This window comes from Rhinopithecus bieti, unplaced genomic scaffold, assembly GCF_001698545.2.
Source record: "Rhinopithecus bieti isolate Rb0 unplaced genomic scaffold, ASM169854v2 scaffold_17701, whole genome shotgun sequence".
Classification (NCBI taxonomy): Eukaryota; Metazoa; Chordata; class Mammalia; order Primates; family Cercopithecidae; genus Rhinopithecus; species Rhinopithecus bieti.
In genome coordinates, this window is record NW_016808868.1 from 377054 (window position 1) to 392908 (window position 15855).

The window sequence follows — 15855 nt, forward strand, 5'->3', positions numbered from 1 at the left end:
GCATTCCTGTTCCTGAATTATTTCAAAGATCAAATTACAAAGTATAAACCTAATGATGTCAGCCAAGTTTATCTTTCCAGATAAAACTCTGTGAGTCTTTAATATGAGGGTCCAAGTATAATACAAATGTAAAATTGGCTTATTTGCTTTAATGGAAAACTTTTATAGCAGTGATAATTGCATCCATTCAGACATTTTTTGAGTGCCTATTACATTCTAGGTAGTATAAAAACAAGTAGAATATAATCTTGTTTTCTTCTTTTCTCAATATTTTCACGATTTCTCAAGATGGTTTTAACTCATTGTTTGTTTTTGTTTTTGTTTTTGAGATGGAGTCGTGCTCTGTCGCCCAGGCTGGAGTGCAGTGGTGGAATCTCAGCTAGCTGCAACCTCTGCCTCCCGGGTTCAAGCGATTCTCTTGCCTCAGCCTCCTGAGTAGCTGGGACTATAGGCACGTGCCACCATGCCCGGCTAATTTTTTGCATATTTTAGTAGAGATAGGATTTCACCATATCAGCCAGGAGAGTCTTGATTTCCTGACCTCGTGATCTGCTGGCCTCGGCCTCCCAAAGTGCTGGGATTACAGGCATGAGCCACCACACCCAGGCTCATCTCTTTTTAAGAATCGAAATCAGACATCACATATGTGCATGGGTAGAAGTGAATCAACTCATTGAAAAATGCTTAATGCGAGACTAGTGAACAATACAGTCAGGATGGCTAAAGGTGACCCCAAGAAACCAAAGGGCAAGATGTCTGCTTATGCCTTCTTTGTGCAGATGTGCAGAGAAGAACATAAGAAGAAAAACCCAGATTTTGCAGAATTTTCCAAGAAGTGCTCTGAGAGGTGGAAGACAATGTCCAGGAAAGAGAAATCTAAATTTGATGAAATAGCAAAGGCAGATAAAGTGCACTATGATCGGGAAATGAAGGATTATGGACCAGCTAAGGGAGGCAAGAAGAAGAAGGATCCTAATGCTCCCAAAAGGCCACCATCTGGATTCTTCCTGTTCTGTTCAGAATTCCACCCCAAGATCAAATCCACAAACCCTGGCATCTCTATTGGAGATGTGGCAAAAAAGCTGGGTGAGATGTGGAATAATTTAAATGACAGTGAAAAGCAGCCTTACATCACTAAGGCAGCAAAGCTGAAGGAAAAGTATGAGAAGGATGTTGCTGACTATAAGTCGAAAGGAAAGTTTGATGGTGCAAAGGGTCCTGCTAAAGTTGCCTGGAAAAAGGTTGAAGAGGAAGATGAAGAGGAGGAGGAAGAAGAGGAGAAGGAGGAGGAGGATGAATAAAGAAACTATCTGTCAAAAAAAAGAAAAATGCTTAATGCCTAATATTTTCTGTGTCAGAATATATTGTAAAAGTTAAAACAGCTAAATGAAACCTGAAGTTAAAGTAATACCATTGTAATATCTGATACTAACCCAGATTTTAAAATGCCTTTTAAAACCACAAAAGTTTAAAAAACAGTAAAATTTATTTATTCAAATATTTATTAAAATCCAACTATTGTTCACTGACGATATATCAATAAGCAAACAAACCCCACCCAGACACTCTCTCTGTGAAACTCGCATTCTTATGGAGGCACACAGGCTTAACAAGTAAATAAGTAAACTATATAGGTATGTTGAGTGGTGATGAATACTCTGAGGAGAGGGCTAGCAAGGGACAATGAGAGTCATCAGAAAGTGGAGTCTTGGAAGTCCTCATTGATGAGATGCAGTTGAGCAAAACTTTAAGAACTGGAGGGTATGAGTTGCACAAGTATTTGAGGGAAAAGTGCTCCACACAGAAGGACTGGCAAATGTAAAGACTCTGAGAGGGGAGTGTGACTGGCTTGCTCAAGTACACCAAGAAATCCAATGTAGATAAAGCAGAGTGAACAAGAGCTGGGAAAACAGTTCTTCCCTGGCCTGGGAATTTGGATGTGGCCACATAACCTGCTTTGGAAAATGGAATGTAACCAGGCATGACAAAAGTAGAGGCTTAGAATGTCTTTGCATGGTTGGGGTTGCCCTCTTGTGCTTATGTGCACAAGGAGCATATGGCCCAGGTAGCTTGCTGGCCCAACAAGGATGACAGACATGTTGAACAGATCTGAACCCAGACCACAACTTGGTGTCAAGTCCAGCTGAGTGCCAGCAAAAGTTCAGTCAAACAACAGATGCATGAACAAGAAATATGCAACTTGAGAATTTTGTGGTTATTTGTTATGCAGCAACAGCTGACTGATACACTATTATGGGCATCAAACAAGCCAGATACAATATTTATGGTTTGTCTAATAATACACTATGTAGCTACAACATAATAGGTGTAGTATTAATCCATTTTCACACTGCTATAGAGATACTACCTGAGACTGGGTAATTTATAAAGGAAAGAGGTTTAATTGACTCTCAGTTCCAGATGGCTGGGGAGGTCGCAGGAGGCCTCATGATTATAAGCTTACAATCATGGTGGAAGGCAAAGGGGAAGCAAGGCACCTCTTATATGGCAGCAGGAGAGAGAGAGAGAGAGAGAGAGAGAGAGAGAGAGAGAAAAGTGTCACACACTTTTGAAACCATCAGCTCTCCTGAGAACTCACTCACTATCACGAGAATAGCATGGAGGAAAACTTCTTCATGATACAATCACCTCCCACCAGGTCCCTCCCCTGACGCGTGGGGATTACAATTCGAGATGAGATTTGGGTGGGAACACAGAGCCAAACCATAAATTGGCAACCCCCAAATATTTCTGACTCTAACAATAATACCTGTCATCACAAGCTCCTCATCATCAAAACAAAACAAAACACCTTTTCATTTTTTTTCACTTATTCAACAAGAAAATACTTATTGAGTTCCAATTTCACATTAGAGACTTGCACAGCCCTTATCCCTAATTCATGGATTCACTGCCTGCTCAAATAGCATATTGCTAGTGTTTGGGGGATTTTAAACTTAGTTGATGATAATTCTTTTTTTTTCCAGGTAGATATTTTAATGTAACCATATAATAATGATATAGGCAATGATATAATCAATTTATATGATTTCAAATTTCACATTGTATTATCCTTTAAGAAATTGCTTATTTATATAGTTTTGGTGAAATTGCAAAGAAAAAAATTTCCCCAAATGCATCTGAAAATGCTTATTAAAATATCCCCCACTTTTTTTTCAACTACATATCTCTTATGAGGTCAGACTGGACAAAAACAACATAACAGATGCAATGCAGAAGCAGAAAAGAGCCCAGCTGTCCTCTGTTAATATTAATATTATAAGATATTTAAACAGATTTGCCAAAAATGTAAAAGTGGACACCACTATGTAAAATGATTAAAATGATAGTCAAAATGTAAAATAGCCACTTTTTAAAATGTGGCTGCTAGAAGACTTAAAATACATTATTTGTTGAGATATTTTATTCATATGATATGCAATATGCATTAACCACGATTTATTATTGCTTTTAAAAAATAAATTAAATATTTAAAAAAATTGTGGAAAATGTAGATATAAGTTCCCCAAACTGACACCCCCACCCACCCACCAGCACCAAGAATTCTGGTTCCATAGGAATGGCCTTGGGCCTGTTGAAATACTCATTTTGTTATAATCCCTCCAGGTGATTATGATGCCAGGCAGTCCTTCATACCCTTCAGACAGGTGCTTGTCTAAGGCCCTCCCACTCCTAAAGTGTAAACAGAAACAATGAAGAGAAATATATTATTTTAGGGTTAATGGGGAGAGATCTGAAATGGTGTTTTTGTTTCCTCTGTGTAGATTTCAGGCCATCCATGTGACCTCACTGCAAACAAGTTTTTTTTTTGTGGTCAATGGGGTGGGCATTTTTTTCTTTTTTTTTTAAAAACACTTAAACTTTGACTCTACTCCAAGGTGATTTCCACAAACACACATAAATAATAGATGTCAGTGTGGATGTAGTGAAAACAGAACACTTTTCCACTGCTGGTGGGAATGTAAACTAGGACAACCACTATGGAAAACACTATGGAGGCTCCTTTAAAGGGCTAAAATGTAGAACTACCATTTGATCCAGCAGTCCCATTACTGGGTTATCATACCCAAAGGAAAGGCGAAAGTCCTTATGTGAAAAAATATACTTTGCATACCAAGATTGATAGCAGCGCAATGCATAATTGCAGAATATGGAACCAGCTTAATGGCCCATCAACCAACGAGTGGATAAAGAAAATGCAGGTACTATACATGTGTGTGTGTGTGTATATATATGTTATGTTATATATATATATATATATATATATATCACACCATAGAATACTACTCAGCCACAAAAGGAATGAAATAATGGCATTCATAGCAACCTGGATGGAGTTGGAGACCATTATTCTAAGTAAAGTAGCTCAGGAATAGACAACCAAACATTGTATGTTCTCACTTATAAGTGGGAGTTAAGCTATGCAGATACAAAGGCATAAGAATGATACAGTGGACTCTGGGGACTCGGGGGGAAGGGTGGGAGTGCGGTGAAGGATAAAAGGCTGCACGTTGGGTACAGTGTACACTGCTCAGGTGATGGGTGCACCAAAATGTCAGAAATCACCACCGAACAACTTATTCATGTAACCAAACACTACCTATTCCCTGAAAACTATTGAAATAATAAAAAGAAAAATAATGTTTTTTGGATTATTAGCTAGTTAGTCTTCTTGGCTTGTCTGATTGTGGTCCAAATAAATCACTGAAACATTTTTTACAATAAGGAAAGACATAGTCAAAGTTAAACAGTACCGTGATACAGCACAATATGATAGTCTCCTTTAATCACTGTTGAAATGAAGAAAAAATAAGTCGGATGACTGAATTTAATCTGAGAAAAAAGAAAAGGAATGCTTTGCCATGGCAAGATATTCTTCAGTCTTCTGAAACATAACGATGGTTTCAGATCCCTTTCTTGAAAGGATGATATGCCATCTGACTCACTTCCCTTTCTTTGACTCAAATGCTGATAATGGTTCTATTTACTTAAAAAGTGATTTTAGCCAGAACCTATGCAGCCTATGCAGAATAGACAGAAGAATCACTCCTGTGAGTCTGTCTGAATCTAAATAAATTATTTTCTTTTAAAAAAGGAGCTGTGTACAAGAAATTATTTTTTCTTATAAAGGGGACTGTGTATGAGCAAATACGCCCACCAACATTTTTCTTTGGATTTTAACCAGTTTCCAACTTGATGTGTTATTATCTTACTACTTGTGTATTTCCTGCCTTTCTCCAGTATTTTTTAGAAGAAAAAGCACAATGATTTATCCAATACCCAACATTTGGCTTCAATTAATTTTTTTCCTCATGATATAGGACAGATGCTTTCAATTTCACACATAAATTCTGTGTGTAACATCTTTAATATATTATGGTGTACAATGTTGGTGCTGATTACCAGCTGATCAGTTTTGAATGCTGGTGAAAGCTAAATATCTTAAAAGTGTGGGCTGTTCCATGTGTACACAAGAATGTATTGTGTTTGATTTCCAAAAAATTAACTCAATAAGCACTTTACTGATTGTCGCACAGAGTGTTCTCACATAGTAATGACAATGAGCAAGACTTATATCCTGTCCTTAAGGAGCTTAAGTTCTAGGGAGTTGTAGGCAGAAGAAAGAAGTACTAGTAACTGCCTGAAAACATGGCCGGGTGTGGTGGCTCACGCCTGTAATCCCAGCACTTTGGGAGGCTGAGGCGGTTGGATTGCTTGAGGTCAGGAGTTCAAGAACAGCCTGGCCAACATGGTGAAACCCTATCTCTACTAAAAATACAAGAAAAATTAGCCAGGCATGGCGGCAGGCTTGTAATCCCAGCTACTCGGGAGGGTGAGGCAGGAGAATTGCTTGAACTCAGGAGGTGGAGGTTGCAGTAAGCCGAGATCGTGCTGCTGCACTCCAGCCTGGGCAATAAAGCGAGACTTCGTCTCACACAAAAGAAACAGCAACAACACCACCACCAACAACACCAGAACGATATAATGCATGATTAAGTTCCAAAAGAAAACTCACTGAGTGAAAAGAAAGGATGCTATATTTCAGGTAAAGAACATAATGTACTCAAGGCCAAAGAGCACATTTATTTATTCTGTTGTCAAACAGAAGGCATAAAATGCTTACGGAGGGGAATAATATGATATCATTTGAATGGCAGAAGAGGAACTGAAGTATCCGGAAGATAGCTTAGAAAGGGAGAGAGACCAAAGGCAGAGGAACCAATTAGGAAAGTATTCATATTGTCTGTTCAGGTAATACATGATGAGGACTAAATTTGAGTAGAAGTAGCTGAATTGAAAAATTTTGCTCTTTTTTATAAGTAGCAAAACAGACTGACCTTGGTGACTGGATTGATGGTGGTGGAACATAGCTAAGGAAGGCAGGTAAAGGAAGAATATGTAGAAAATGACTTTTTATAGATTGGGAAATTGGAAGAGATGTTCCAAAGGTTGATCATGATTTCAGATTGGGCTCTATTTTTATTTATAATTCTATCCAGAAGATGCTCAGGTGTGAGGTCTGGGCTGGAAATCTTGACTTAAGAGTTGTCAACATAGCAGAAGCCAAAGAATGGAAGGAGTGCCCAGGGAGAGTGAAGAAGGGTGAAGGGGATGGAGAATCTTGAGGAAAACCTTGATGTGATATACTGAGGATACCTTACCTATATGGTAATCTGGCATAAAACATTTAACCTGAACCCAATCACTTGGATACAAGCAGACAAATTCAAATTGGGGGACATCCTACAAAACATCTAGCCCGACCTCTTCTAATATATCAATGTCATGAAAGATTTAAAGAGGCTGGGAAAGTGCTTCAGATTAAAGGAGACTACACGGACATAACAAAATGCAAAGCTGCGCCTTCATTGATCCTGAATGAAAAATATTGCTATAAAGAATATTAATAGGCATAATTGGAGGTATTTGAATTTAAGTTCTACATTAGATAACAGTATTGTTCTTTTTTGAGCATGATAACTGTGCTTATGTAAGAATATCTTTCATTTTAGAAGACACATGTTCAAGTGTTTCGGGGTGAAGTGTTATGTATGAAACATAACCACTGAGTGGATCAGTGAAAAAAAATCAACAAACTATATACACACATGAATATGATTAAATATGCACATAAAATATAAGCACATTCAGTATATAGATACGTTAAAATACAGATATACATGTTAATCTAAATACATATATGCAATCCATTTAACAACACATGAATGTAAAAGTACATAAATAGATATAAAGCAAATGTGGCAAACTGTTGAATTAATTGCAATTTTGCCATAAGTCTGAAATTGTTCTAAATAAAAAGCTAGGGAGCCATTATGTCACAAACCTCAAATGTACATGATAAATTTTATTTTTTAAAAGCAAAGGAACAGTTTACTTTTAAATAAACAAAATATAAAATACTTCACAAAACAGTAATCTGGTGGAAAGTTAGGAGTCATCAGAGATAAGGAGTTGTTCGGACATCATAGATTTGTGTATGGAGCCCATGAGAGCCAATAGAGGATAAACATTGTTAATTTCCATTTTGTTCTGTATTTGCTTCCTTCAATAGAATGTAAGTTTCATTAGCACATTGTCTCAGTAAGAACTGTACAGAACACAAATGGTACATAGAGACTCAGTGATAAGTATTTCATGGCTTGAGGAAATATATTGACTCTTTAGACACATCACCTAGTATGACTTGTCTCATGTTTCACTTAAAAGAAAATCAATCGTCGGGGTTGTATATTTAAAGAATGCAGCTCTATCCAGAATGTGGTTCAGCAAATCCCAGCCTTATATCTCAAACCTTCAAAGCACGAGGATACACACTGCATTTATTTAAACACCTGTGTGCATCCTTCAGGAAGACGGTAAGGTTTTTTTCCTTTTTAAATGAAGTTAGCTTATGCAGTTTGATATGGTTTGGTTCTGTGTCCCCACCCAAATCTCATGTTGAATTGTACTCCCTATGTGCTGTGGGAGGGATCTGGTGGGAGGTGATTGGATCATGGGGGCGGTTTCCCCCATGCTGTTCTCATGATAGTGAGTTCGTGTAAGATCTGATGGTTTAAAAGTGTGGCAGTTCCCCCCTTGTTGTCTCTCTCCTGCCGCTATGTAGCACAGGCCTTGCTTCCCCTTCCCCTTCCCCCATGAGTGTAAGTTTCCTGAGGCCTCCCCAGCCATGTGGAATTGAGGCAATAAACCTCTTTTCTTCATAAATTACCCAGTCTCAGGTAGTTCTTTATAGCCATGTGAAAACAGACTAATACACAGTTCAAGAAAAAGTACCTTTGAATTCAGTCTTTTCTTTTAGAGGACAAATTTAACCACACAGCTTATCCATTTTATACCAGCAAGTTATCTCTTAGCTTAACTCAGCCATTGGAATATAGCACTTTTGTCCTGGTATCCAGTTCTATCATGATCTTTTTAGCTCCACAGATCATCAGGTCTACATCCTAATGTGCATTTTAATTTGGGTGCTTTAACAGGTATGCTGCCTAATCCCCATTGTTAACAACCTAAATAATCAATGCTTCTAAGCACCCAGGGCTCTGAATCTCACCACTAAAATATCTGACTTAGTTTCATATGCTTTACTTAAAATGGGGAAAATCCTGAAGTAGAAAAAAAGCAAGAGATACTAAAGCTCGGTTGTTTTCAGAATTTACCGACTTTGCAAATGCATACAATAGTTTTTCATGTAGTGTGCTACCATTTACAATCCCAACAGTTTATTAGCTATAGTCAGATCTCAGGTGGAGAATGTGACACAGAGGTTGCCTTAAATCATGGAGCTGTAGTAAATTCAGGAAAACAACCTCAAACATATCCTTTTCCTTCTCAAAAAAATCAAAACCTGGCTTTCCTACAAGGTTTGGCTTCTCCAGAGGAGGATGTGCCTCTTCCCACTGCTCCAGGTTCTTGAACTTCATCACATTTATTTCAGCCACCCTGTCTCTTTCCTCAGAAATGCTCACCTCCTCAGAGCCCTCATCCATCTTCTTCAACATCTTTTCCATCCTGATCTACCACTGTCGTCACGATAAGGACCTCACCCCTCTGCTGATAAGCTCTGCAACGTTGGTCTCATCAATTCCATGAACTGCACTCTTACCCCTCAGTGATCTTCAAGTAAAATCTTCAGCAGCTCACTGGGAGGCACCATCTTAGATGTATAAATTGCTTGAAAGTATTTTACTTCCATGATATCCAACTTTTGAATTTTCCTGACTGTGATCTCCAAATTTTTCACCATAAAACTCACCCACACCCTTGACTTTTCCTTTCTGTCCTATCCATTTTGGTTAAGGCACTTTGCCTCTCTTTATTCTACCCTCACGGAGGAGCTCAAGTATGAAATGAATTCCTGAACACACCATCATATCAGGCAATAGAGCTGTAAGTGTACAGAATCAATGAGTCACAGGTCTTTTCTATTCTATGAGGTAAGATTGAGAGGACCAAGTTAGTCGCGAATCTTGGCCTTGGCAACTGCCTCCTAACTGGTCTTCTCACCTATACTAGTTTTCTGTGGGCCAGATAGAGCTGCCAGAATACATCTTTTTAGAATTTTCTTTTTAGATTTTTTTCACCTGGTATATGATTTTCAGTGGCTCCCTGATACCGAAATGAGTCAAACACCTATGGCCAAACATTTCTGTTACTATAATGTGACTCTACCTTTCTTCAGATAACAAAATCTGAGAGTAGCTAGGACACTTACCCATGGAGTCCGAAGTTTGACTGCCAACCACTCGGAGCAGCATAGGCTGACTGCTGTCGGACCTCTGTAGAGAGGTAGAAGGAGAGGACACCGTTGTGCCATTCACTTTGGCCTCTGCCTGGGGCTAAGTCATCCAAAAGAAAACATAATTACTTTTAATAATAAACATAGAAATGTATAAACATGAAAATATTAAAGACACTCAGGACTCATAAATTTTGACCCTTCCTACTTTAGAAGCCCTCCCAAAGATTAATTTGGGATATTTCACTGTTGATACAATCCATGGATACTGTCTTTGTATCTGAACTGTGCTCCCTTATAAATTTGAGAAAAAATTAGAGCTACACTGGAATGAGACTATAAATCATTACATTAAATAACTGGAAGATTTAGAAGGTCATGTGAGAATGATGACACTATGTGAGAACTCAAAACTGTAGTGGAAAATTCATATCTTTGTGAAGTATTAAGTAACAAGATAGAACATAATTCAAAATGTAAAATTCCCAGAAAGCCAGAACTGTGTCCAGGTAGGTCTTCTGGCGATGCAGTATCTTGCTAGGTTTTCAATGGAGGCTTAAAGAACTAAATATTAGGGATTAGGAGAAAAAAACACAAAGGTATACCAGAATATATAACTAATTGCAAATGAAATAGTTCCATTTCAAGAAGTGAAATATTCACTTTTAGAGAACTAGTGGAAACCTTTTGGCGTTTTTCTCCCCAAGATGTATTTCAAATTGGTCAAGAAAAAACCACTTTGGTAGGAAACAATATTGAACAAACACAAAAAAGACACACTAGTTTTTCTATCTCCTCTACTTCTATCCTTTGATACCTATCACTTTGCCAGGCACATACCAAGCACTTAAGAACTGACGCTTGTTACACCTATAAAAAGTGCTCTCTGCGGTTTAGTTTTAAGAGGGAAAATGAATGTTTGTAAAAATCCCATCTCTCTCCTCACTTGCTCCAGCAGCTGCCTTAGCCTATGTAACTGTGACTCCAGCTGTTTATTGTGGTCTTCCAGGATTTGCATCCTGGCTTCCAGGCGACCTTTGTGTTGACGCAGTAGCTTGGCCTCAGCAATGAGCTCAGCATCCCGGGGACTCTGGGGAGAGGTGGGCATCATTTCAGGAGGGGACGGCAGTGGGGACAGGCCTTTATGTTCGTGCTGCTGCTTTAGACGGTCATATTCTGCTTGCAGATTCCTATTGGCATCAAAGAAGTCAAAAGAAAAAAAAGAAAAAGAAAAGAAAAGAAGAAAAAAAGTAATTTGAATATCATCACCAAATTTTATATACCATGGTAGATAGATGCATCTGACTGCCACCAAAGAACAGCAAGCAAAAGAGAGGCACTAATGAATGGTTTTAATGATGACAATCTTACCAGTGCTAAAAGAACAAAACAAAATGTGAAGCTTTTGAATGATGTGTGAAGGGAGCCATGCTTTTCAATTTTTTATGTTATGCTAAAAGCCTCATGAGTGCTATGTTCAGATAAGTAAGCAGTAAAGGATTTAATCACTTTGTAAGTATTTCTTTATAATGTCATGAGATTAAAAATGTTACACCTCTACAACACTTTAGTTTGCTTTAAACATTAGCAGATATTTTCAACAGAAATGTATAAGGATGGAGTACATATACCCATGTTCCTACCACCTCACCTTGATAAGTTTATCATTTGCCGTATTTTCTTCAAAAGTGTTTTGAAGAAAGAAAGGATAACAGCCAAAGCAGAAGCTCCCTCACATGCCCACCTCAATGCCATACCATTCTCTCCTCCCCACTGCCCTCAAGGAGATAATGCCACACTGAATTTCATTCCCAGTGTTACCATGAATGCATAGACAAATACTAGGTTGAACTTAAAGATGCTGATGTTTGCCTGTATTTTTCTTTCACCTACAAAACCACCCATTTTATGTGATTCAATCTAATGGCATTATTTTGCACGTTCTTAAACTTTAAATTTAAGAACTTCATGTTTAAGAATATACATACCATTCTAAGAGTTGCTTTTTGCCTTCAACACCATTTTGGAGATTTCTCCAGGTCGATACATAATAGTTTGCTATTTGAACTGCTGTAAGGTATTACTATTCTGTTGCTTGAATATGCCAACATTTTCCTGTCCATGGACATTTAGGTTGTTTATAACTTTTCACTGTTATAAACAATGATGCAATGAACTTCTTTTATATACCTGTCTCCTTGGATACCTGTTTAAGAGATTCTTTACAGAATATAGTTTGATGTGGAATGGTTGGATCTTAGCAACATCTTCAACATTGCTACGTGTCACCGAATTGCTCTGGGTGACAAATCGGTGGTTTTACCAATTTACTGTCTTTTCAGTAGTGAATAAGGTTTTCCATTTGGCCCACCTCCTCATCAAATACTTGGTGTTATCAGACATTTAAGTTTTAGCTAACCTGATGGGTGCATTTTAATTTGCACATACATCCCTGATTACTGGTGAGGTTAAACTTCTTCCATGTTAACTGGCTTTTCATGCTTCCTTTACCCATTTTCCTGCTGAATTGTCTTATTCTTATTAAAGTTTTGGATATGTTCTAGATGCTAATCCACTGTTAGTTATGTGCATGGCAAATATGATCTCCTACCCTTATCTTAGTGTAGCTTATCTTTAACTTTGTTTATGGCATCCTATGGTATAAAAGATGTACATTTTAACATATCCCTCTATGTTCTCTGCTTTTGATATTTTGTTCATGAAAATCTTTTCTTACACCTATATTTTAAAGTTTAAAATTTGGTTTTCACATTTAGGACTTTACCCAGAATCAGTTTTGATGCTTGCTGTGAACATGCGATCTAATTTTACTTTTCCCCCATGGATAAACTATGAAGCCAATCTCATTCATTGTATAGTCCCTCTATTTCCCCCTGATTTCTAACGATGCCTCTGCAAAACATCAAGTGGCCATAAATACTCTGAGCTCTCTATTCTAGTCTGTGGTTCTATCTGTATATCCCTGTGTAGATCCCACTCTCCAATTTTAAATCAATTGATGTCTGATAGGCCTTCTCAGCCCACTTTGTTTTTCCTCAAAATTGTCTTGACTATTCTGACCCGTTTGATCTTCTCCATGATTTTAGTGTCTATTTTTCTGATTTTTATGAAAATGCTTGTTGAAATTTTGAGTTTGAATTACACTGAATTCATAGGTTAAACTGGGAAGAACTAAGTTCATAATAATTGAGTCTTCACATCCAAGAATGTGGTGAAGCTCCTTACTTACTGTAGTCTCATTTTCTGTCCATTAATAATGTTTTACTTGTCACTCTTTTTTTTCCCTCTTGCTTTACAGGTTGAATAAGTCACTTATTTTTTATTTTTAATGAACACACGTAGGGTTATATATTTCTTCCTTGGTACCGCTTTAATTATATACCAAACGTTTTTATATACATCAATTGATTCAATTCAGTGCCTTATGTTTTGTAATTCTTACGGTGATTTTTTTGTTTTTTAAGTTAACACATAGTCATTTAGGAGCACAGTGGTTATATTTCCATTTCCACTTCTTAGTGCATTTCTAATTTAATTGCATTTCAATCAGAGAATACCTGTATGATACTGATCCTTTGAAATTTAGCAATACTGCTTTTTGTGACCTAGTTCATAGTCACTTTCTAAAAATGTTCATTGAGTACTTGAAACAATGCGTATTTTCCATTGGAAAGACGGAGTCTTTAAATACATAGTGTGCTGCTTTTGTTGTTAAAGTTGTCTATATCTTTACTAATTTTGATTATTTGTAGCTATCAATTTTTGTTAGAGGAGTGTTGAAATATAATTATGGATTCATTAGTTTCTCCTTGTAATTCTATCATAATTCACTTTTTATATTTCTGGACCTATGTAGTTAGATGCACAAAAGATCCTGATTGTTCTTGTACTGTTTCTATGTAGTATACTATTTGTTCCTAATAATGTTTATTGCCATAAATTTTGTTCCATTTAAAGGTTTCTATGGCTATTCCACTTTCTTTTGGTTATATTTGGTTAATGTCCAAATAAATATAAATAGTATTAGCACATGTGAAGGTCCCAAATGCTTTAGGATTTACTGAGAATACAATTCCAATTGAGGACACTTCTGATATTTGATACCCAGTGACTGATTACAACTCTTGACATCCTTCTTCTGGTTGTGACAAATACCAAAATAAGATGACATATTTCTGTTGTTCACAGATGATATTTCATCAGGTGAGAGAAATTCCTATCCACAAATGTGGGAGATCTATATCAATGAGAAAAGACATGAAATGTAAGTAGTGAGTAGCCAAGAAGAGTTTTCCCATTGTCCAGTTTGAGAAAGCAAGATCACCTCATGACCAGGTCTCCTAAGTATTTTCTGTTGTCCCATACTCGGAATGAACATTCCACAGGGGACGGCATGTCTTCCAAAATGCTCAGTTTCAAAAGGCTGGATCTCCACACTGAAGCAGAAATAAAACCCAATCTACTCTTGTTTTTTTCTTTGTTTTGCTTCATTTTTTTTTCATTCTACCCAGTACCTAACATTACAGGGTTTCCAGGAATTTAAAGTCATGCAGAAAATCAATGTATGATCTTTTTCATCTACAGAAATAGAATCTCCTATCTGTACTGATTGAAATCCTATTGCTATCAGTCTTCAAGGGTAGTTGTTTGTATAGTTTATTTCATAGCAATCTGATCTGACAAAGCAATGATGAGAAGAGATTCATCAAAGTAAGTATACCTTCAGTCAGATTCTGCACACGGGTCCTCTGGGTGTGCACCAATGTATGTAACTGTCCACATTAATTAAATCTAATTTCTGACAACTTAACTGGCAATCGGTTCAGTGTTTCTGTGAACTTGAAGCAGTATCCAATGTTCACAAGGTCTCATTCCATAGGAATTACTTTCTATTTTCCCTCTTCATGAAAAGAAAACTTCAACAAAATGTTCTAACTGGCAACACTTTTATGTAAAATCCTATTCAAATTTTCTTTCTACCAGATTGGGTCATCCATGGTGTTCCTTTTGAAAACAGTTTTTAGACATGGACCTCAGGATAGTACAATAAGCCATTACTGTCTTCCTACCTATTTTTCACAAAAATGCTGACAGGAGACTGCCTTTTCTAGAGAGATCTTCCTTGGTGTCTTGATCCTGTGGATTTAGTTGTCCACAAGGCTCTTCCTTTATGATTTATTTATAAGTACCCTTGTTCAAGAGGCATGGTTTAGTATATACAACACATTACATTTCTGTTTTGGTGGTTTCCAGTGAAAAACAGAAAAGGCTCATTTTAATCAGCCGAAGCTTCTCAAAGCTGAGCTGTAAAGAATATCAATTGCTCAATGCAGGCCTTTCTTTCCTTCTCAGATGTTTGAAATTTCTCTTGGGAGCACATTTCCTTAAAGACTCACATCCTTCTTCAATTCTGGAAGATTCTCGCTATTACAGCTTCAAATATTACTTCTCTACCATTTCCTCCATTCTCTTCTTCTGAAACCTCTCAAATACACTCGTAAATAAACCTCTAAATTCCAGTAAGGTATACTGTAGAGCCTGTGGTCAATTCTCCATCTCTCCTAATTGCTCATTTATATTTCTTATCTTTTTCTGTGAGTGTTGTGCATAGTAATATTCTCAGCATCATCTTCTAATTCCCTTGCCTTCTCTGACAGGGCAAAGTCTAGAATTTATCCTGTATATTGAGTTTAGTAACTTCAATGACTAGTTTTTTTTGGCAAAGGTATCTTTTTTTCAGACATAGTTATATTTCATCCATCTCTGTTTCATAGTTTCTTGTTATTTTAGTGAATGGTACCCCTTATTTATGCCTTTAAGCATCTTTTATTTTATTTTATTTTTTGAGACGGAGGCTGGAGTGCAGTGGCATGATCTCGGCTCACTGCAACCACCTCCTCCCGGGTTCAAGCGACTCTCCTGCCTCAGCCTCCTGAGTAGCTGGGATTAGGGGTGCCTGCCACCATACCCAGCTAATTTTTGTATTTTTAGTAGAGGCAGGGTTTCACCATGTTGGGCTGGCTGGTCTTGAACTCCTGACCTCAGGTGATCCACCC

General features: G+C 37.4%; 1 protein-coding gene and 1 pseudogene across 1 annotated transcript in view; one reads left to right on the forward strand and one right to left on the reverse strand.

Annotated features, from left to right (window-relative positions):
- The window catches only part of DMD (dystrophin), a 153022-nt gene that overhangs the window by 18121 nt on the left and 119046 nt on the right, over positions 1-15855 (reverse strand). Inside the window, exons 13-14 of the mRNA XM_017887669.1 lie at positions 10725-10968; positions 9755-9878 (exon numbers count right to left, since the gene is read on the reverse strand). Of these exons, the coding sequence (XP_017743158.1) occupies positions 9755-9878; positions 10725-10968 (368 nt within the window). The remainder of the gene's footprint in view (positions 1-9754; positions 9879-10724; positions 10969-15855) is intronic.
- On the forward strand, positions 717-1301 carry LOC108539168 (high mobility group protein B3 pseudogene; annotated as a pseudogene).